At 40.2% G+C, this 24,642-nt stretch overlaps 1 protein-coding gene across 2 annotated transcripts in view; it reads right to left on the bottom strand.

Moving 5' to 3' along the window:
* HIVEP1 (HIVEP zinc finger 1) overlaps positions 1-24,642 on the bottom strand; it is a 110,137-nt gene that overhangs the window by 22,948 nt on the left and 62,547 nt on the right. For both annotated transcript variants that reach the window (XM_042870049.1, XM_042870048.1), the window contains exons 3-4: positions 24,476-24,529; positions 1,386-7,318 (exon numbers count right to left, since the gene is read on the bottom strand). In XM_042870049.1, coding sequence (XP_042725983.1) covers positions 1,386-7,318; positions 24,476-24,529 — 5,987 coding nt within the window. The remainder of the gene's footprint in view (positions 1-1,385; positions 7,319-24,475; positions 24,530-24,642) is intronic.

A 24,642-nucleotide genomic window follows, 5' to 3' on the forward strand; every position in this document is an offset into this window, starting at 1 on the left:
TCATCTTGCAGCTCTTTTCCCCACTGTCAACTCTGTATTTTAGCAAAAACATTTAGCAAACACAGGAACATCCTGCTGTGATCTTTAACAGCATTGGTCTTCATCACTCAACATCACCAGGACTACACATCTTTTCCCAAGGCTTTGGTATGCTTCCTCTAGAGTGACTACATGCCCTATAGGTCTTGATTCCCAGCCTGAAGCCCAGAAAGATTTTCTGAGAGCAGACTGCAAGATTAGGGCAAGCAATAATTGTAATTACTCTTACCTCCCAAATGGTTTATACATGGTTTATATGAAATAGGCAGCCTTTGAGTGATTCTGGATGAACATTGCTCCACGGCCTCCAATTTTTGCAGGTTCAGAAGAGAAGCATAGAAACAATCATACCCAATGCATGACAGAGGAGAAAGAAGAGCACAAAACCACACTGTAGACCAAGGCTCTCCTTAGTGAGCTTTATGGCTTCCATCGGTGAGCCACTGCAGGCTGGCACTTGATCCATTAGACACAGACACCCACTGCCATACTACAGGGCCAAGTGTTGCATTTACCAATTCACAGAGGCATATCAATTATGCAGGAAAGTCAAATTCAACACAAATCACCATATGGTCCAGTAATGAAATCCTGCTGGTATCTATGCAGCCCTAAGGTGGTTAATGAAATAAACTGCATCTGACTCTGGAATTACATAGTGTTTTATGTACATCACAAACATCACCCTGAATATATTCCATTGCACAAGATTTAATAGCATTTTTGGATTCATACTGATCTAAGAAGTTGTCAGTATTTAAATGGAAGCTGCAATTCTGTTTTAAACTTCATTATTTTTGGCATTATTTCACACTGTCAACTAACCTATGTGGGAGAAAGGGAAGTGGTACACTGTTCCTCCCACACTAAATGATCAGCAGTGGTGAAAAATATCTTTACTACGTATCCATGGACACCTGTTCACTCTAAGCACACTCTTATAACAGAAAATACCAGCAGATTTTTAAGGCAAAATATGCAATTATGATCTGAAATTGACCTGTTTTAAGTTGTGAGTGTTTAAAAAAATACTTATACCAGAACTACTTCTGTCATATCGTTTGTACTTAAAAAATAGCCAAACGCATTTCTGCCATAATAAATACTTCAAATACAGATTTAAATCCAGGAACTAATTTCCATGAAAAGAGATAAATGTTTATGAAGAGGTTTCTTAATGGAATTAGTTTGGATCTCTTTAGCGGTTTGATCCAGCGTAACAGAAATAAATAAGCACATATATTATACATGTCAGGCATATTGCATTCTCCAAACTACGAAGCAGCATGATTTCCAAAGCAAATCCTCTGTAAATGATAAATATACATCAGGCATAGATTAAGTACCTTGGTTAAGCTGTTCTTCCACTTGCTTGAATAGACCAGTATATCCGACCTGGGATGAGTAGTTCTTGCTTGGGTGTACAGCGGTTTTTCCACTTTCTGTTTTGAGTTGAGGAGAGAAAGAGCTACCTTTGTTGACAAACCTAGTGGATTGGGATTGCTGGGACTAATGGTCCACGTAGAATAGGCTGAAATCTTCTGATCATTTTGCAGCAGGTGTAGTGGTTTCCTCTTCAAGAGATAACACCAGGTAAAACTCGTTGAGGTCTTGAGGCTTGGAAATGACAACCTCTGCATTTCTCCTGCATTCATCACAGCTAGTGTAGTCAGTAGCTTTGCTTGGCCCTGGCTATTAATTAGCTCACTCTCATGACTATTACCTGGGGACCTTCTTTCTTGACTGCTGCTTACTGCCTTTCCAGCAGAACTCTGACTACTCACTGGAGATGGTTCAGATGGTTTTCTAACTACAAACACCGGTGATGCTGAAGACTTAAGGTCTTCTGATTCTGAAGATTCCTTCGGAGTTTCTGAAACACCAGTTTCAGATGAATGACGGTTAGGCAACAGCAGGTCTGAAGTACTGGCTTTGCTGCTTTTTTCATGCTGTGCAACACCATCAGGATCTAAGAGGTGATTTTCCAGAGGTTCTGTGGTGCAAACCTGTCTCACCAAAACAGGTTTCTTTTGCTTACCAATAGGGTCATTAGATCGAACATTCAGTGGATGCAGGGGCCCAGCTTCTGTCATGCATGCAGCTCCACTTTCATCTTTAACACGTTTCTGCTGTTTTTCCATGGCAATATCTAAACTGTTGGCCGGGGAAAGCATTCGTTTACTTGAAGCCGTAGCTTCTTGTTGAGGGAAGAGTCCACTCACTGGCACTTTCTGAATAATATTCAAAGAGCTTGACAAAGGTGAGTTTCTGGTTCCACTTTCTGGTAGCGGATTTTCAAATTCAAATGAATTTGGCAAAGTCCTCTTATGATCTTTGTGAGATTTTGGCAGCTGAGCTTTGCCTTCAAGTGTTGGCAATGTCACAGCATTTGTTTTGCAAGCGGATTGGCTTACCTGATCCTGAGTCACTAAAATGTGAGGAAGGGGTGTAACAGTTGCAAAGCCATATGATGGCATGCTACTGTGAATACGGACAGGAACTACAAAAGGAGGCATCTGATGTAACTGACTGCTGCAGTTGTTAGGGATAATCTGTTTGAGAGGAGGCACAGAGTATGGGTTAGACATACTGTCGGATAGTTTAGCCTGCAGCTCAAAAGAGGGCATGTTCTGGTCCACCCCAACGTGACTTGAGACGGACTGACTTGATAGATTATTTTTCAGCAATTTTGAAGAGTATGGATGACTTATATGTAATGTTTTAACTTGGAGTTGATATTTTGGAGCAAAGCAATCTCTCTTCTCATCAGGATGACAAGACAGTGTGTTCGTATTCACTTGTCCCCCTTGGGCTGATTTTTTGGTAGAGGTCTGGGAAAGCTGATGCATTGAAGATGTTTGTCCTTGATTATTCAAAACATGATCTAGAGGCTGCTGAACCAAAGACATATTACCTGGATTGCAATTTTGAATTGCTGAGTGAGGCCTTGAGTGTGTTTGCGAATGCTGAGTACTTGAAGGAAACTTCACCAAGGATTTGCTGGAGGTCTGCAGCCTGTGAAATGGCACATCAGTAGCATGGGCTGTCTGAAAAGAAGAAGTTGATTTAACTGGATGATTTTCTGGAGCAATATTTAAAGATATCTGTCTTACAAATGGCCCCCTCCTTCTTTCTAGCAGAGGCACATGTCCAGTAACCCCATTTCCAGATGACAGTTTTGGAGCAGCTGTCTCTGTGAGTGAGGCAGGTTTTGATGGAGATATGTTTCCACAATCAAAAGACTTACTCCTGTAGTCTACCTCCATTGAGGGCTGTGTGCAGCTGATCTGCTCTGATGCAGCGCGCCTCATTTCCCTATAATGAGGGCCAGGCACGCCCAGAATGTGAGAGCCAGCAGGAATCATAAGGAATTCTGCTGACTTATTAGCAAGCTCTGTTTTGGAAGGATTGTCCACCTTTGAAATTTCATCTTTATCGAGTGAAGCTGAAAAACTGGAAGCATGAGACAAACTACTTTCTCGACTCAGACTTCTCGAAAGTGTGGAGTCAACACTGGATTCAGCAGATGAATGCTCCATTTCAGCCAAGCGAATTCTTTTCTTCTTTGGTGGGAGTTTTTCTGTTGGCAATTTAGACAGTGTTTCACTGCGCTGTGGCCAGTTAAATCTTTCTGTCTTTTCTTGATCGCTGCATTGGTTTTCTTGGTCCCTGTCTGGTTCTTCTGTGACCAGTATTTCAGGAACCTGGATGTTATGCTGGCGAACGAGTCTCGATGGCTGCACTGGGATGCTTCTCTCATTAGAAACTATTTGGCTTCCCTGCACTTCCCCTCTACCTGCTTCCGATGACAGTGGCTGATGATGCTGGGAAGTAGTCAGATGCGAGTGTCTATCCTCTTGGACTGCAAGTGCGTTCAAAGAGAGGTGTTTTGCAACCTTGTTGGGCTCTTGAAATGAAACCGGTGATACTCTTTCAAAGGATTCAGATTTCTCGAACGAGCTATTTCTGCTCAGTGAATTGGTGTGCTGTATTACTGAAATGCCAGTCCCTTGCCTTTTCAATTCCACCTTTTCTTGCATAACTGAACTTGTCTGCTTTTCAGCGAGGGGAGACATCTTTGTCTCGGCAGTCAGATCTGTGCCTTGAGCCACAAGCTGAATCTGTGAACTCTGAAGTAAAAGGTTACTTGGTTGTTGCGAACCTAGTACTGTTGCACTGTGTTTTGACAGACTGGAAGAATTTGCTGGCTTACTTTGGCTTTCAGCATTCTTTGATGGCATACTTGTGTCATTCTGCTGTGGGTCATCATCATCTCCAACACTTTTCATTTTTCTTCTTTTCCTTATTTGGGGCGTCTGTTCCCAGACACCAGTTGAAGTAGTGACTCTGTAGTGCAGAATTTGAGGCTGTGTACTATTAGGAACAGTTTTATGCTCAGGCTCTCGAATTGCAGCTTTCGTTTTAGGTCCGTGCAACTCTGAGCAGTAAAATTTCTTGTGGTTTTCAAAATTTTCCAGTTTTCTATACCTGTTTCTGCAGGTTTCACACTCAAACATTGTTCCTCGTACCTGAGGGGTCTTCTTTGTTTTTTCTAAACTTGGTGCCTGCGCCAGGGACTTGCTTCTCTGCAATAAAGAGTCGTTTGATAAATTACATCCCAGATAACCTTCTTCTACAGATCGCGCTGGTCCAAGAACTTGGCTTTCACCAGTAGAAGAATCTTCTATTGCTGCCTGTCTAACAAGAGTCCGAGGATGTCCACCCTGGTTCAGTGGAGCAGCAGGTCCAGATACAAAAACATCATCGTATAAAGAACCAATTTTATCATCAAATGACTGACTTCCTCGAAGTGGATGAGATGGTGGTATTACATTTGGAGGTACTGCTGAATAACTGGTAGTAGGCATGGAATTACTCCGTGTAATAGGCAAACAGTCAAGAGATGGTACAGAGAGAAGAAAAACTTGCTTCGATTTTTCAGTGGGTGTGAAAGGAGACTTTGGTATATCAGAGCTTGAACTAGTTCTTCTTCCCATGGGCTTTAAATCAAACTGGAAAGAATCCTTAAATATGTAGGATTTCGGTGAATCTATACTTCCTCTTCTTGAAAGAGACGTTCTTCTTGGTTTCACGCTATCTAACTGTTTGTCATCCACAACGGCTTCATTATCAGAAATCAACTTTGAGATACGCTCCTCGAGGGTTTTTGTTGCCATGGGAGGTCGCATTTGGCCAGAAAGAATCAAATTTTTCTCAGCACAAACAGTTTGCACCACTGATGCCACCACTCCACTTGTTCGTGGCGCAGAAGGCAAACTCTTATTTGAGTCCTTCTCAGAGGTCAGCAGTCCTCTTACGAAAGGAGCTGGTGGGCTCATTGTTTGATCAGCACTTTCAGAACGAGAGAAATAACCAGAATCAGTACTACCTAAACTTCTAGGGCTCAAAAGACATTTTCCTTGCTGGTCTTGGGAACAATCTGTTGCCTGCTGTCTCTGAAGCTGAGCATGCACTGCTCCTACTGCAGATCCCAGCTGCTCCTCTAATGAGCCCATTTCTGTTTTCTGATGTTGCTTTATGTGACTGTCTTTGAGTGATGCTGTATGTGTTAAATTTGACTGAAGATCTGTTGCTTTAAAATCTCCTTTTCTCTGTGTTGCTGCAAGCTCAGGTGTTGGGTCTTTTACTTTGGGGCTGTCAGCCCTTAATGGAGAAACACTTACAGGGTGAACTACTACTTTTGGCAAAGCTGCCCTTACTTGTGGTTCTGTATCATGTAATGAAGAATCACCTGGTATGCAGTCTGGATTGCTTAGTGGAATAGGGCTTTCTTTCTGTAACGTTTCTGCACTTGAAATGACTTTTACTATTTGTGCAGGTTCCAGTTCCTGATCGTCTTGTCTTTCATCAGCAGTACCTTCATCTTCACTTTCACCACTTTCTTCTACGTCTGAATTAACGCTAAGTGCTTTGTCTGAGTCATGGGATAAGAAGAGACCAGCAGATTCTGGTTGTAGGACAAGTCCAAGCTTGATAGCATGTGCATGAGATTTTTTGTGCTTGTACAGATTGCTTTTGGTTTTAAATGAAAATCCACATGTCACACAAGGATAAGGTCGTTCTCCAGTATGGGATCGGATGTGCTTTTGGAGAACACTGGGCTTGGCACAGGCCCGATTGCAATACTCACAGACATACTTCCCTAGCTTTTTAGGCTTCTGGTCTTTCAGGAGGTTACATATTTGTTCTACACCATGGTTTACAACTGATGCTATCTGGGCTGAATTATACACGGGACCTATAGACAAATGTGTTGAACTAGATGTGTTAATTGACAAAGGTGAAGATGAACTTGTTACTAACTGGTTTTGAGGAAAAACCTGAGTTACTGTGGAAGATGAAGTGTGAATGCCAGACGAAGTTACTGCTATGCTGTATATCTGCTGGAGCTTGGGGTTTTCTTGGCTCTGCTGTTGCACCACAGATCCAGTGAAACTTGGACACACAACAACCTGGTGATTTTGTTGACTGGTTTTAGTAACAAGATCCTGCGAAGGAGAAATGGTCTGGACCTGTGCTTGTCCGCTCTTGGCTGCTGTTGCTACATGCATGTTGTTTAATGTACATGGGAAATAACGAGGTCCAGCAGCAAACTCATTCTGTGACAAAGCGGACTGATTCTGGATGCTCACCGTATTGGACACGAGACTAGCAGAGGTGCTTACAGTTTTATTTGGTCTCAGTTTCTCTACCTGCATTCCATAAGGGGGACACTCTTGTGCTAAGGTGTTCAGTTCAGGCTCCATAGCTTTTAATAAGACATCAAAAGCAGTACGTGTACATGGGGATGATGTACTACCATCAGCAAAAGTAATACATTCATTACTGTCAGTCTTTGTTTTACTTGATAAGGACTTGGAGAGAGACTTCTTCTCTGGCAAGCTTAGCTGGTTCACATCAGAATCCTCCACTGCCTTCTTATTCAAGTCTAAGGACTGATGTGTTGATGAAAGCTTTGTCCGCATTGGTATCTCAGATTTGGTTTCAGTGCTTATCTCGCTACTAAGCACTCCCCCATTTTGTTTGGTACACTGATTTCCATTTTGCACAGGTAAGTGATCTTGTGCTGTGGCATGTTCTGAGGCATCCTGAAGAACTTTCAGAGGTGAAGGGTCTATATTTTGTTTAACCTTGGCTTCCGTAGGGTTTCTCAAAGGTGATTTTGGTATTTTTTTTAGATGGTTTTCAGTCACAATTTTTTTTCTTTTCACACCCTTAATTGTATCTTGGTTTCCTCTAGTACCAGAATCTGTGATTTCTGTTAAAACACAAAGAGAGTAAGAAAGAATATTAAAATGGAATAATGCAGTTATATTTTTATTTATACCATTTTATTATCTCTAAACTTTAACTGTAAGAGCAGTTCACAGAGAAAGCCCTGGGGCAACAGGACTGTCCAAATATCCTGCCTCCAATATTTCTGTAATTGTAAATGTATCTTACCAAAGGTCCATTTTGTTTTCATCTAGCAAGTGTAATGTTTATTGATGTTACAAGACATTACAAAAGTAATTCACTATAGGATAGGCTTCAAAAATATATATACAAGAAAGGCTACTGAAAGAATATTTTCGTATTCATAGCAATTCTTTTTCAGATGAAGTAAAAAGAAATCTCTCTTCTGCACTTGCTCAAAAATTGAACCCACTGCAGAAGGAAAATGAAGAACCAAGACACAGATCCATTTTCATGTTGTATTTGTCACCTTTTCTGTCTATATGTCGCACTACTCAAGGACTGCAGACATCTTCCTCGTGGTTATATTTGTAAGTAGATTTATCATGGAAATGACACAAACCACCCACACCATCTGTCAGATACTGTATTTCAGACCTCCAGTTACTGAACTTCCAATAGCATTTCAGATGAGCAACTACGGCAGATAAATAAAATCAGTCACACTTCAATGATTTTCTGTTTGTGCATCATGAAACAAAATAAACTAAATTTGAATTATTTCATTACTTGCTACACTTGTTGCTGATCTTAAGCAGGTATGCACAAGGGGCGTAAGGAATGTAGCCAAGAGCAAACAGTTTGAAATATTATTCAGCAGAATGATTTGTAGCTAGTAGATGTACTTCTAAAGAGCCCAACCTCCCTGTAACAAAAAATACACTTAGACTCAATTTCAGAGTTGATTTTTATGAACTTATTTTTCACTAGCTACCTGGCATTACAATATACCTCTAAGTATGATGCTGCTAAGATAAACAATCTGTCAGTTGATTATGTTTAACCTACTTCCCAGCATACAAACACTTCATCAGAGCCACTGTCTTAGCTAGCATCACTGGCAGCTACTGCAGAAAAAGCTAAATATTAAATGGGTGCAAATCCATTTTATCCAACTTTTGTAACTGGTTGTTAGCTGAAAAACATATTTGTCTGATTGCCAGAGTTCAATGCAAAGTAAGGATCTGATGTGACAAGAAGTCTGATACCTCTGAAATATTCAGCTGCACACACACTTTGGGAAGCAGTACTAGCTGCATGTAGCATGGTTACCTGCACACGGAGGTACTCAGGTACAGAGGTTTACGTACACTCCTAGGTAAGAAAAGCCTTGTGACTACATACAAGTGGACAGATTCTCAGTTAACTTCTCAAGCAGATTCATGAAGAAAACTCAAATTTCCCAGTACCAATCCACCCTACAACTCCCCTTCAGTGGCACAGAGTATCCTGTATCCTCTAGCAGAAACACCAGCTGGCTTCAATACGTGGTGGGAGGAAAGCCAACACACATTGTGCATCTGACAAGAGATACTGGTGCTGATGAATCCAGCATGAAATTCCAGCTCCATTTAAAGAAAATTCAGGCAATGTCTAAAGCCTGTCTAGGAATGAGAAAAGAAAGTGACCAGTGAGAAAAGAAGGATAAGAAGATGACATGACTACTTGGTGCAAAAACATAACCCGACTGGACTGTGTGCTAAGGCCAGGGCTTGAGAAGCCCAAAATCTTGTTTTCAACTCATTGCCAACTTAACATACACATACATTCAGGTAGAGCAAATGGCTATTGAGACGATTTCCCAGCAAACAGAATGATTAATGAATAAACATCATAAGTAATGCAATGCACATGTGAAAGTCCTGTGGAACCTGACCTGCTGCTCTCCCAGCCCTACCAGAGGAAATTTAACCGCGAAGAGTCAGACAGGGCTTTGTCACATTGTGCCATCATGGAACAGAGGTGCTAGAATCCCTCTCTAGAAATACTACCTCTGAAATTCCAGCTGTGAGGAATTCATGCTCATCTTGTGCACACAGGAAGAAATTTCTGCACCGACTGCTCATTTAACCACTAAATGAACTTTGCAGTTATTGCTTTAGCACCAGAACTTATGCGTATTAGTCTGGATTTAGCAAATTCAAAGCACAGCTGTCTTCCATCACAATGTTTTGTACTTTCCACCACTTCCCAACTAAATGTGTGTCTTACACTAATATTATTAGTGGCAATTTCTTTAAAATTGGTGAGAGTCTACTGCATCTGTTTTTACAATAACAACAAAACCAATTTCACATGAATCAGAGAGAAAGCATCAAGATAATTATATAAAAAGGTGCTTTTAGCCATGGCTTGGTGATCTCTTAGAAGCATGACCGCATGAATTGACTGTAAGTAAATTGGTTCCTTTTATGCACACGCTGCAGCTTTTTATCCTGTCACACTCACGCCCCCACAGCCATCATCACACTGCTGGTGGTGGTGCTGGTCTGAGCACTTGGGGAAAAGCTGGGTGGATTACATATGACTAGGAAGACAAAAGTGCCGCCGACAGCAAGCATCCAAGCAGACATACGCAGAGATACCAAGGTGTTTTATAATGAAATAACTGAACAATCAAATGATGTGCTTCTCAATGCCTCAGGCTGTTAAATAGCTATCATGCCTGGGCTTCAGTGCTACAGTGCAGAGGAAAAAGCACACTTTACAAGCACCACAACGGAGACTGGAAGCCAACAGCATGGCTGAACGATGTGGTGTGGCTTGAAAAAGCCTTAAAAACAGTATTAAAAAACAAAATTAAGCAATTAAAAACATGAGTCATTATGAAAATAACACCAGCATTTTCTATAATCTATTTACTGCTTTACTTTAAAAAAAAAAAAAAAGTATCATTCAATCATGCAAACTCATAAAAATTATTCAAAAAAGAAACAAAAAAAAATACAGGAAAAGGCAAGTTATGCATTACATATAGTAATATTCACTTATTTTAGTCTTCATAAATTCATAACTGTGCTCTGTCTAGCACTGTCAAATTCCAGTCTACGGAAATGATGAGAATTAGTTTCTTATTTCTACATCTTTTGCAATTCTAGAGATGGGGTCTCATCTTTACCTCATTATGTCTGTCCATAAAATCCTGTTAAATATACTTTCTTTACAATGGCTTTGCAAAGCTTAATGATAATACAAGCACTGTGCTGAACTTTACTCCTTGATAGCTTAGAAATACTTACTGTTAAAGGAAATACTCTCTTCATGTTTGCTAGCAATCAAATTTCTAGCATATTAAAAAAAAAAAAAAACACAAAAGGAACACCTGACAACATATTTTCACCTATTTTTAACATTTTGCTCCTTGTAAGCCTTCTTTTTGTATTTCCCATTTAAGCTGAAGACATTCCATTATGCACTTGTTAACCTGCAGCGAGATGGCTGCAGAAAGGTCAGCTGCATCAGTATTTGTACAGGAGATAAAAGGAGTGGCACAAAGCACGGGTCCCAGAATGCTGACCCTTCCTGTGCCTTTGGGAGCCACAGGAGGCTGATACCTTGCCAGGGTCACAAACCAACAAGGTGAAACTCAACAAAGGGAATGCAAAACAACCCGATGCGAAAGGGGGTTGAGGGGAAGCGGATTTCCTTTTCTTACTCTTTCCCACTCCACTCTGCTCGCCTCCCTGTGCACTCACAAAGCCCTTCACCTGGTGGTGAAGCTGCTACAGCAATTCTTCTTTTTAGGTGGTGAAGTGGTTTTGTTGCCAAGTGCTGCCACTTCAGTCAGATGTCTGAAATGCATCTTATTCATGTCATCAAATAGGATCAGGTCACCCAGTCTAAGAGGAGAGGTAACAATGCCATTATGCATAACATATCACTTTTCAGATACCAGAGCATCTCTTTCTTGCGCTATCTGGTTCTGCTTTGTTCTGCTTTGCTCTCAGGACTCTCTTAATTATTTTGCTTCAATATCACTTCTGCGCTCAAAATATTCCACATTTCTAAACATGACTTTGTTCATCTATAATTTTTTACTGAACCTTGCTCTGTGCACAGGAAATACAGCAAAAGAACACAAGCGTGATGGTGTTGATAGCAATTTAGAGAAGTAACTCATGCAGCAAATAAAGGAGGGGTATAATAAAGATCTGAGTTTTTCTTCTCTAGCATTCGCTGGTGAAGTAGGCATTGTCTTGACAAAATGATCTCAATGGATTTGTTTAAGCAGCTTTCAAAACTGCCTGTCTCAAAGCCTGTAAGTTATTATAACACCCACTCTCTTTCTTTCCCTTCCAGTAGAGTTCTGTGCTTGTACTTAAAGAACTGAAGCAAACCACCAAACTCGCTTTTTTCCCCACCAGAATGCTGTGAAGCATTTAGCCAGCAACCACTACATATCCCTACAGTCCAATGAATGGCACAATTTCCATCCCCTTTTGTGTTTACTTAATATTGCAGAATTCTTCAAATCACTGCATACAAAGATTTTCAACGTATGTACCTAAATCTCAGAGCCTAAACCTGAACTTCAGCTCCCGAAAGCAAAATCAACATCTTCAGAATGTGTTTCAGTATTAATGAATTAATATTGTATCTTAAACACACAGCCAAAAGGTTACAGACAATTAATAACAGTAGACATTCAAAGATGGAAGGCTCTTCAAAAGAGAGAGGCTGTAACTGAGGATCTTATTCTGATTAAAGCTAAGCTTCCCAGTGCTTTAAAATATTCAAAGTATTCTTGTATTTGACATCTGATGCTTATTTAATTTTGATTTCAGTGAAACTATTGCAAAGCAGCCATAAATCACCCCACTGGGCCTGTTTCCATGAATAAGTAAAAGAACATGATTATGAGATAAAGAAATAAGTCTAACCAGCAAATTTAAGGCCACCAGAACTTACATTAAACGCAGCAGGGCATAACTAAGCTTTCATTATTATTTTTTCTTATTATTATTAAATGACCTCTTTAGCTTCATGCAAGCTTAGTACTGCCACAAGTATTTTTCCTGAAATTACAGTTTGTCCAAAGTGTTTAAAAAAAACACCCCAAAACATAACGTGATTACATATACTGCACACATAACTATAAAAACATTCTCAGTCAACAGTAAAACATGAACAAGCCTGGCACAATGCTTAATTTTAAGCACTGAGAGGATCTTAGAGTCAAGTTTAAGATGGATCACAGTTGTACTTCAGGTACACTTCATACTTTTGGGGACAGTCACAGGGAAGTTACCATTTTAGAGGGCAGGGTGCAAGTCAATGAACTTGGTGCACTCAACAGTGACATCTGCAAATCTGCCAGTAGGTTTAACATATGATAAAGTGCTTTTATGGCTGGGAACATCAGTTCAAGCATATACAGAGCAGAGTCTCATTTATTCTGTATGTAAATCATAATTTGACATTAATTCATTTTTAAAAAGAGGGAGGAGAGCTGACATTCAAACACTAAAGTAGTCTGATAGGGACTGGATCAAAGGTTAATCCATGCTGATGGCTGTCCTTTTGTTCACATCAGCAAATACTGGATCATTCCATACAGGGCAGATAGGTAAAAGTGAGTTTACAGTTATATAAACTATAACTGATTCTTCTAATACATGATTCTTTTTCCTGATATTTTTAAGAGACAACACTAAGCTCTGGGTTGAATTGTGGCCCACCAAAGGTATTACACTGGCTCTCAGCAAGGAAAAGGTTTCCCAGTCTTCTTTTAAAAGCCATTTCAATCCATGCAGAAGTAAGTCTTTCATTATCATATTTTTCCTTTGTTAACTGAAATAGTGAACATCCTGCCAACGTAAGATTCAAGGAAGATGCAGCTATGCTAATATGGCATCAGCAGTCATTGGAATGGTTCCCTTAAGCACAGTGACAGTATTAATTTCTGCAAAGTCAAATTAAATTTTACTGCTCCTTTCCATCACAGACTGATGAACTTACAATATTTGTATCTCAAGTTACACCAAGAAACCTCGTGCCTCTACCACTAAAATTTCCTCAAAATTACAAGCTAGTATTTCAGAAGATAATTCAGGTGGGAAGGGACCTCAACAGGTCCAACTTCTCGCTCAAAGCAAGGCCAGCTCTAGGAGCCAGCTGGGTTATCAGGGCTTTGTCCAGCTGGATCCTGGAAATCTCCAAGGACAGAGTTAGCACAACATCTGAGAGTCACCTTCAATTGCTTGGGAGAAAAAGTCAATCATTTTCCATGAAACACTCACAGTGTTGGCTACCAAAAGTAGGCAATAGTTAAGAACAGGAAAATATTGTTCAACAATGTTTAGCATAAACTGTAGCATTTCAACTATCCAATCTACTGTTCCCAATAATCCCATATTAATATACAACATTAATATAGAATACTAACTATATTAATATTTAATATCAACACATGATCAATTATGTTAACACAGAATTAATTATATATTAATATAATATAATAAGCAAATTGTAACTTTGAAGATAACATTAGAGAAAGGGAGACCCTTTTCTCACCTTGGAGTAACATCTTCCTGAAATACAAGGCCTGCAACACTTTAAAATTCCATGAAGGATAAAAGAGCTGCAGTGGGAGTGATGAAAGAACTGACCAAATCTAAGCTATGGAGACACAAACGTTCCACTGGGTAACCAAAAACACAAGCATTTCTCCCATGAAAATCAAGAACACATACCAACTGAGCAAAGTAAAGTGAGTGACAGGTTTAAACGTGCAGCCACAGAGGAAGGTGTACTGTGGGCTGCTCTGCACACACTAAATGAAACACTGTGCAACCATTAGCAAGTGCAGAGTGGATTAGGTTTAGGCATTGAGCAATAATAACTCAGCACAAAGAAAGCAAGACACCTTTGCCTCAGGCACACAACTTGGACTTATCAGGAAGCTCTGCTGTGATATAGTTTCATCCAGCCTGAGAGCCTGCCAACTTTTTTTTTTTTCCCCCCCTTGGGATAGGTAGAGAGTAAATGACATGCTGCAATCCAGGGCTGCCTGTATGACAGCATCTTTTCAAGTCCTGTGGCTACTCACATCAAGTAAGGCTTGACAGAGGCTGATCTCAGGGGTAAGGACTCCATACTAATGACACCAAGATCATCTTTAGAACTTTTGTGCAATTAACTTCTTGGCTTGGGTGAAGAAAATTAACAACCAGTATATATGCTGGATATTAGGAAAGAACAAACAGTAATACATTTGAATAGGCTGCCCAGGGAGGTGGTCACCATCCCTGGGAGTGTTTGAGAAACATGTGAATGGGGCCCTGAGGGGCACAGGTCAGTGGTCGTGATAGTGATAGGTTGACAGTTGGACTAGATGATCTGAGTGGTCTTTTCCAACCTTAATGATTCTGTAATACTGAAAAGAGTCCAGCAAAGGGTCACCAAGGTGACGAAGGGACCGGAGCACCTCTCCTAAGAGGAAAACCATCAAGAACAAATAGAAATAAACATCTGATCACTAAGGCAACACAAGAGCTTCAGCTGAGAAAGGCCAACATCCATACGGGAACAGGAATGAAATGTATCAGTGCATCTGCACTGACCCAACTGACCAGTCACCAAAGTGAAAGCACATCATTTTTTTTCCTTAAGAAAGTTAATTTCCTGCCCAGCATGAAACACAGTACATTAAACCTGGTATCAGTTGAGATTTCCCAACATTATACGTGTTAAGGGAAAAAAAAGACAAAGAGCAGAGACTGAATCACTGTGAAATTTCACAAGACTCCAGCACTTCTTTGAAAGACAAACAAAAAGCAACACAGGAACAGCAATTGCCTACCATACAACCAATGTTTACCGTGTAGCTATGCACACAAAATGTCAACACATGAACACTCAAGAAAGGCATGCACTAGTTTTCATTTAAACGTGCTGAAATTAAAATAAATAAATAAATAAATAGTTGCTATATTTCTAGCCCTATGGAGTTTACATACTGCTCTACATTTCAGCCATTTGGCAACTGGACTAAGCTTCCTAAACAGAAGCCTTAATTAACACTAAACTATGAAAACCAATCACCACTTAAATGCTGCTAAGGTAAAGCATATTAACTGCTAGCAGGTGAAGAGGCAATATTGTGATAGCTAATGTTACCTACAATCCCAGTCTGAGAAGTTCTTTGCTGGATAATCCGAAGACATGAAAAAAGGTAGTATACCTCCCCCCATAGGCAAGTGAATGGGCTCTCAGACAAAGCCTAAGCAGAAGCCAGTTTCACCCACTTATCCACAGAATAAAGATGTTTAAATATAACTAGCTGGAGAAAGTGTGTTAGAAATGGCTAGGGGATAGGTATATACTGGGGGAATATGGAATTTCCTGAGGGACATACAAGAATCTTCTTAGAACATGATTCAATGTTATGAACAGCTTTACAAATAAATTATGTTAGCAATTTAAGGATTATCAGTTATTACTGATAAGATAGGTTTGGCTAATAAATCATTAGAGCAACTTCTACCCTAGCACATTAAGGCCGTTAACATAGAATTACAGAGCAGCTCATGAAACGACGACCAACGTATGGGTTATCAGCAAGCAGCCACAGTTAGCTGGTCAGATGAGATACTGAATATAAACTCCCCAAACATGAGTCAGAAGGGGAAAACACAGAAATGAAAGGAGCAAGATGTTAACTACACTGTCTTTGCGCACAATGATGTTCAAACAGAAAAATCTTCTTAGTCATATTCTATGCATTTCTTTGACATCATCTTCCATTTGAAAAACAGGGATCAAATGAAGAAATTTCCATATTGCCTATAGCAAATAAAGCGCAACAGAGAGCAGCAAAGAGCACAAATCTGACAACAGTACTATCTAAAAATACAGAAAAGAATAAGAGCTCTGGCAAAGTGAGTAGAAAAAACCTTACATAATGGACCCTTCTTCTAGTTAAATGGTGTTGTGCACTTGACAAAAAAAAAAACAAACAGGAATAGTTGATCTGCTGGAAATGTGGAAACCAGGAATGTCCCAACCATGGAAGCTCATTCTTCTGTGCCAAAAGTGGGATGATCTTTGCTTCCGAGGTCTTCAATGGTCAACTGAATTGCTCACAGTTCTTTCCCCATCCTGTCTTGTCCTTTTCCACAGATGTGAGAGGGTATAAAGAAAATATGCACATGTACACACACTTCTAGGAGATACCTATGAAAGACTCCTATATCAAGTCAGCCTATAGCATACAGCTACCAAAAAGGGATATACTGTATCTAATTCAGTATTCATTTATATGTTGTATTTTTCCTTTAGAAGAAGACCAAAGGAAATTATCAACTCCGTGAACTGAAGGATTATCTGGAAAGTACCAAAAACACAGTCATTACTCATACATTAGAAAGACTACAAGGAAGCTAACAAGCAAAAAATTTTGCATTTCCACAGCTGGCTTGCTCCCAGTTCACACCAACTAAAATTAGCAACCCTAGAGCTAACAACACACACGTAGGTATGCCAAGGTTGGCCAGGCCGACCTAAAGATGGTAACGGTGTCTGTGTACACAGCTATTAATTTAACAGTATGCTGTACCTACGCTGGAAAAGCCTCTTCTCATTTTCTATCAGGAAGATTCTCTTTCGACGATTGTTTTTGAGTGATAATTTCTATAATGCCCCTTTGAAAATGATACTTGCAGGATGGAATTTCTCTTGCTGAAATATCACTCAAGAGATGTGCTACATTTGTGATGAAGAGTCAAAATACTATTACTTCAACATCACGTTAACGTTTTAACACCCTGCAGCCTGCAAAGGATGAAAAGTTCAGTTTAAAACAGTAAGTCTGTTTGTCTGCCTGTCAAAACAATACCAGTTCTTGCTGCGTCTAGCACCAGCAGTGGACTTAACTGTGTAGATTTCAGCTGCTAGTAGTCTAAACTAAAAGTACTAACAAAACAAAGAATGAGAAATAACAGATAGACATTGACTCACAACCCAGGAGGATTACAGAAGCCAGCAAACTCATTGGGTTAAGCTCATATTCTCATAATGTTTCTTAGCGTAAAGAACACGTAGACATCTCCATTTTTATCAGTTTTCCTGCACAGGCACCATGGGGACATTAGAATGTATTTAACTATTGAACACAGAGAGAAATGGGGATAAATGATATCAGAGACTACTTCTGCTCCCACAGAACTCAGCAGAGTTTTCTCACTGTCCTTCCTGGGCACAAAACCATGCACTGAATGTGCCTGAAAGAACCTTTGAAGCCATCCTTGTTACTATCAGCAGAATACAATATTCCCTTAATTTGCAACCATCAGAGATTTTAGGAATAGGTGGGACTTCATGAAAATGTGAGATCTTGTATTACCTAAGTTACAGACATCAAGAGTTCCCCCATTTAGCCAATCACTGCTGTCTGAGCTGCTGTAAATATTTAAGGAAGATAAATTCAGTCTTGATTTAAGACTTTACAGTTCAACGTACACAAAACAATTTAAATAAATTGCCTCTCAGATACATGTATTGACATATTTTAATGGAGATATAAACACTATGAAATCAGACATCAAGTAAATGCACAACTGAATTGCATGAAATAGCACTGTTAGCTGTCATTTCGAACACTTGGAAAGTAAAAGGCAGGTATGTAGGTAGCTCTGGTGTGCATCAACAGAAAAATAAAAAGGCCAGCAAAATCCTCTCACCAGCATTAAGCAGCAAACAGGACAGTGCTGTAACCTGCAACTTCTGAAGATAATGTGCTTCCATTTAGAGTAACGACATTTCTAGCCTGTGTGGTTGTTGAAGATAAGGACAGAAAGATGAAAAGAATAAATGTAACTTTGGATCTCAGTTATATTTCTTGTCCAAAATGTAAGGCTCAGTTTCGTACAAATACAAAATGGAAAGAAAATATGTGGGGCTAATGATAGTACAATGGTAGAAAAGAAGAAAAATTAAATAAAAAAAATCAGAAGTCTCACATGCTTACAAATAAACATGAAAAATTCCGAGAAACATCTGTGGAGGATGAGAGCACTCTAAGACACTAAATCAAAACGCTTGTTTACTGCCCCACTTCCAGATTTTATTATTTTTTTACCCTATCCCCTTTTTATTCCTGTGCCTGGTCCTGTATTGGATATGGAGGTTGGCGGCTCTGCCTGAAATGGAGGGGTTGGAGCTTGATGATCCTTCAGGTCCCTTCCAACCCAAGCCATTCTACGATTCTGTCATTTCCCACTTCCCTGAATACTGGGATGAAAGAATACAACCCTGACCACAGCTGATAAACTGTGAGGCAGGGTACATCACTAGCATGCAGTGTTCCCACCTGCCTTTTGGCAGGGAGTGCGGCAGTGGCAGGAAGCAGGATAAGGAGTGCCTGCGGGGATGGGAGAGGAGGGAAGGGACCTGGCTGCTCCTTTGAGGCCAGATGGTAGGCCAATAAGAGTCAGCTGTAAGCTGGGACATGGCTACATAAAAAAGGCACTCAATCTTAAGATGTATGCAGCATTTTGATTAACTAGAGAGAACGCTGGTATATTTTTTAATCCTGTATTTGAAAGTCCCCTTGTAACTTTGTCAGTAACACATCCATTTAACAAGAGGGATAAGGAAGGGTTTTGAAGGACTCAGAACATACAAAAATATGACTACAGTCCATCAGCAGCAGAACTTGCATTTCCAAACTAATCTCTCCTGCTTCTATTTACAATACCTCCCATAAATCTCCGTGCAGTACAATTTACTAGAGAAAAAAAAAAAAAACATTCTAGTTAAAAAAAAAAAAAGCAGATGGGCAAACAAGGTAAAGGGCATTTGATTTCAGTTGCCTCTCCTCCATGCCAATATGCTACTTTGAAGGGGCTGTAAGTGTGGGAGGAGAACATATGTGCAAGTAGATTGTGCATCTCAGAGAATGCTTGCTGCTGCTAAGCAATCTTTCTTTATCCTTTCCTTCCGTGGTAGTTCAAACGTACATTTGCACCATGAGTGGTTTCACACTCTAAGTGCGGTCATAAGCCAGTAATTGGTGAATTTCGTAGTCCTGTAAGCTGCTACTGAGTAAAGAACTGCTACACCAAATGCCAAGTCAGCCTGTTAAGGCTTGAGACTGACTAGCACCTATAAAAAGAGTGGACAGAGGCCTTGGGTACCTTCAAGACAGAAGCTGAAGTATAGGATTTTCTGTTTGGTTGTTTTTGTTTTTTTTTTTCCCAACATCACCACAGAAATGGCTTGGACTTTGCTGGAGTCCAAACCATGGCTTTGGATGGTTATATCTTGGTAGCTTCTCAGCAAATATAGGTAAAACCCTGCTGCCACACAAGCACTGATCAAAATTAAACAAAACTCTTGATCTGTCAAGAATGTTTCTATGTCTAAGGATGCAAGTGAAGAGGGTACTACTAACACTGAAGCACGAGGCCCCAGAAAGAGAACTGATTTGGGTAAAATTCCAAAACAACCTTAGGGAGAAAGTTGTGGTGACTCTGGAAGGGAACACTATAATCAAGACAGATCTGCCACAACAGTTTGAACTTGGAATGTGGCAAGGGCAACCTCACAGACCAACCAGTGAATAGCAATGCCAAGTATCTGAAAGGGAGGATTCATGAGAATATACAGCATCGTGTTCAAATTACACTATGAAGCATCTCCAGCAGAAGTAAAAAAACTGGAGAAGTTCTCTGAGAAACCTGAAAGTGATCAAGTGTGAAAGTAGAGAAATGTGGCTGACTGCTGGTAAAATAGATTGAAAAGCGCCTTTTCCTTGAAGCTAGACAGAGACATACCTACCAGTACTGGGAAGAGATCAGGAGAGGAGTCTGGCAGACATCTGCATGCCATTAGAGGGACTGGAAGTCTGAGTCCAGGATGGGTTTGTTACATTGCACACAGCTTGCAGTGCGAGTTAACAAACTGTTTACAACTTCATCTGAATTCAGCTGAAGAAACTGGTACTTGAGCTCTATCCATGTCAGAAGAAAGTAAAAAACATGAGTAGAGATTCAAACAAGAACAATAGCTTATTTAAAGGGATGAATTCACACCTGACAAACAACCAGCCTGCAAGTCTAAACTGCAATGAAGCCAAAGAACACACACACATTTCCAGATCATCCCGTATCACCTTTGCCCTTACATACTTTAAGATACAGCCATCACCACAATGGAGACGCAGAGTAAGACCACCTATCTTCCCTGTGACATTGCCATTTATCACTGCTTCTTTTTTTCAGAAGAAGTAGCTATCCAAAATAATACAACTAAGAGTCAGAGAGAGCTTGTGGGACAAGTGGGTTCTGTGGAGTCTATGCTAGGCCACATCACCATATCAACGCTGTTGAGTTCCAGAGTGCTGAGTGTCTGTACAGGATCTGCAACCCCTCTTCATGGCAAATCTTGGTGTTGCTGGAGTTTGTCACCAAACTTTAGTTCCCTGAAAAGTTTCAGAAGCAGAATGAGAGATTCAACAGCCTTAGCATCACTGGTGTCAAGTATCAAGATAACAAGGGTAAGTGCCACTAGCCTTAAACTAAAATCCTATGACAATGCTCGTGGAACTGGTGCCCCTAGGATGCAGCCTGTTGTGATAAGCAGAGAACTGCTGCAACGGATAAAGAAGAAAACAAATGCTTACAGTGCTTCATAATGAACTTCAGTGGCTGAACTGGTTCAGAGGATGATCAAAACAGAAGCCTCTGTGGTAACCACAAGGATCTGAGAGGACTTGACTTTATCAGTCTGGAAGGGAGAAGACAGAGAGACTTTCTTGGGATGGATTTCTTAGGAGGATGCCAGCAGCAGATCAAAGCCAAAGCAGATTCAGCTAACTGCTCTCCAGACCGCGATACCCAAATGGGTACCATCAGGGAAAGCTTTCATTGCCTTCACAAGGAGAAAGTTTTGGTTTTTGAAGACCACCATCCCTTCCAGCTTTTAAAGGACAACACACAGACCACTCATGAGAAACAAGACTTTCTCTGTTATGTCAACAACAATCAAAGTTGAAGAGATGCTAAGGTTCTCCTACTAAAAATTCATACTGGCAACTGAGCAATTACAAGAAGATGACATGATGAAAGAATTATCCACCTTACGCAGCTGATGAGCAGGAGAAGAGTGGAGCTGGTCCCTAAAGAACACATTTCTGGTCTCAACTTGCAGGTTACCTATCTGCAACCTGAATGTATTTGTGGACTATCACTCAAAACATATGTGTATCTTCCAGTTGCAAATTCATACTAAGTAACTGAATTCTGCTAACTTCAACACAATGTCTGTTTCTTTACTGCCTTTGTGTTCAATAGAGATCTATTTCAATTTGCACTTAATTGGATTATTACAGCTAATGGCAAAATGCGATGCATAATATACATATCTTTTTGTAGTCAATTAAATTCACCTTAAATCCCACACATGTATAAAGTTTTGACTGACCAGTGTACAATACCGGTCAGCAAAGAACCCAGTATGATTGAACTTATGAAGAATTCCTCCCCACAAACACACTACATCCTCTAACAGCTCCAGTACTGACAGGGCAGTATTTAATTTGCAATAAAAATATACAGCCATCTGAAGGTGAATCTGTATACACTGCATTGTGATTAAAATACCTTATGTGAGCATGTTCACATTTTGTTTACTTGTTTAGCTCAAAATACACTTTCCTTTTTCTCAGGCCTTCAAACAAACATTTAATTTACTTCATATTACAAAAAATAATGAAAAAAAAATAGACACTTAAGAAAGTGATAAAAATGGCAAAGGATATTTCTTAGTTGAAAAGGTACAAAGTCACTGTATTATCCCAATCATTTCTGTATCAATTTTATATATAATTTTTTTTTCAACAACTAGCCCTACAAATTTAGATTAGGACACAAAAATTAAGCCATTATCTTTCTGCCTCCTGAACCCCCTGACAGGCGTGTGCTATCATCATGCAAATCTTTGCAGCCCAATCCCTTTCAGAGCACAGTGGAGAAAGTTTCTTCCTTTGTGTGGAATCACAAAGATTGTATTGGTGCACAGCTGAGAAGAAAATCCTGAAAATAGAGGTCAGTTCATCTTCAGCTTAACAAGTCTATCCAAAAATAAATAAATCAACCCAGAGCAATGTTACTTCTTTAGGACCAACATCAACAAGAGCAGACAGTAATACTTTACACACTGAGCTTTTATGTTTGGATGGCAATGCTGCTTTCCTATGGTACGCTAAACAAAATACATCACAAGTCTATTCAGTTGAAGGCCTAGCTTGTTGGAAAGTCTCTGTAAATGTTTAGAAGGCTTCTTTTATCCCCCAGCCACATATTTTTTTCTCCTTCACCTTTTTTACAAAGGCATAAAGCGACATCATAGTGTTAGTCCTCATTCAAGGCAGCCTGTATCAAATCTTCTTTCGAAAAATTAACTCAATCATGAGTCTGGAGACAACAAAGCTGAGTGGGATATGGACAAGGTTTACGAAATCTCAAAAGCAGCTGGTAAGATGAATGTTGAGCTTTTATTTAACAAATCAGACAATGCTCGAACCAAAGGACACCTGTTAAAACTAGTAGGAAGTTGGGAGAAAAAAAAAGATACAATAATGTACTTTCTTAATGTGATTGGTAGTGAACTTCTGCAATTCATTGCCAGAGAATGCTGAAGGCAAACAACACTGAAAGAAAAGGATTGATGGTAACAGGTCCTAAAAGGACCCAAGGACAGCCTTGGGAGGAAGGAAACAGATTGCACAAAGTGGCCAAGCCGAGGTGTTGTCCTCAATCTGTATGTCCTGAGCATAATGATGGGTCAGACGGGCCCCGCTGGGATCCACCCCCGCTGGGATTCTTCTGTTCTGTAATGTTCAGCAAGTTTTTAAATTCATTGTTTGAAAAGGTAAAATGCTTTGAGTCCAGGAGTGAGTATCAACAGTTTACAATGCTGTTCACAGATGTGTCAGAGCTCCGAAGGACAGGTCACTAACATGAGTGCAATGAGTATCTACCCAGAGCAAGACAAACCAGTGAAATGTGGTACTGACAGATGAAAGTACAGCATTCTGGACCCACCAGACTTAGAAAGGTGATGCTGTTGCTCCATGACACCAGGTCCGATCATCAGTGAAGCTGAAAATGCACTCTCAGTAGACACAAACACAAAGAACACACACATGCACCACATTCATATACATACACAGAATCACAGAATGGCCCAGGTTGGAATCATGATTCAAGGATCATGAATCTCCAACCCCCTGCCACAGGCAGCGCCACCTCCCCATTTAATACTAGACCATTTGCCCAGGGTCCCATCCAACCTGGCCTTGACACACAGATTTGAGCCCCTGAGTTGCTTCCCTACATCCTCTCATGCGTCCCCTTTCAAGTACTACACTTTCAGTCCAAAAGGTGAGCTACTCCCTATGGCTCATGGTGATGGGTTTCACATCTGGATGCTAGGGCTGTGGCTCTGCTGCAATGGCCCTGGGAGGGTACTGCACAGAGTCTGCTTTCTTCAAGTCTTTCACTGGGGTCCTCACCTGCCCTCATACCCCTGTGCTCCTCTGGGCTTGTGGAGATGAGTCTTCCATGGCTCTGCCCAGGGGAGCCTAGCCAGGGATTATTTGGTCTCTCCCTCCCCATGCTGCTTCTCTGCACTCGTTTGTGGGTGCACAGATGAGCTTTATCACATAAAACCTAACAGGTATTCCTGCATTCAGCCAGCCTTGAAATACAATGACTTTTCACCAGCTTTCTAAACCCTAACACACAGGCTTAATCTGTCACAGGTCAACTATTTCTTAAAATAGCCTATGAGGATCAATCTCCTTTCAGCATCTGTTAGAAATCATCACATATTGCTTGTCATAAACCAAATATGGTTATTAACGATTAGGTAAATCATATTATGAACCAAACTGTTAGTACAAGGCTTTAGTCAATAAACTGTGCAGTTTCCAGTGCTATAGCTTCAGCAGCCTTATCTAGGTCAATACAGTTACTCAAGTGGTTAGAACAAAGCTTTTGTGTCTGCACAAAATTGGGGTGTTACAGATCGCAGCATCTGATCAGCAATACACATACCCTGGGCTTCATCCAATGCCCACAGCCCAGTGGAGCCCAGTTTCACTGACGCAGGAAAGCTTTACATCAGCCTGTAGAATCACAATGTGCTTTTTCTATTTCATTTTGATTTTGTTTATTACCTCTTTGTTGGTCTTCTTTTCCATTAAGTTGTTTTTGTGCTTCTTCAATTTTGTCTGCAAGAAAAAGAAGTAATTATTAAAATATATTAGAAATGAAGCAAGTTTTGAGAAAGTCATTTACCAAAGTCTGTCTCAAACTAGCTGTTTATATTTAGGAATGACACCAT

This window comes from Lagopus leucura, unplaced genomic scaffold (genome assembly GCF_019238085.1).
Source record: "Lagopus leucura isolate 7727_CA_CO unplaced genomic scaffold, USGS_WTPT01 Super-Scaffold_100002, whole genome shotgun sequence".
Taxonomy (NCBI): Eukaryota; Metazoa; Chordata; class Aves; order Galliformes; family Phasianidae; genus Lagopus; species Lagopus leucura.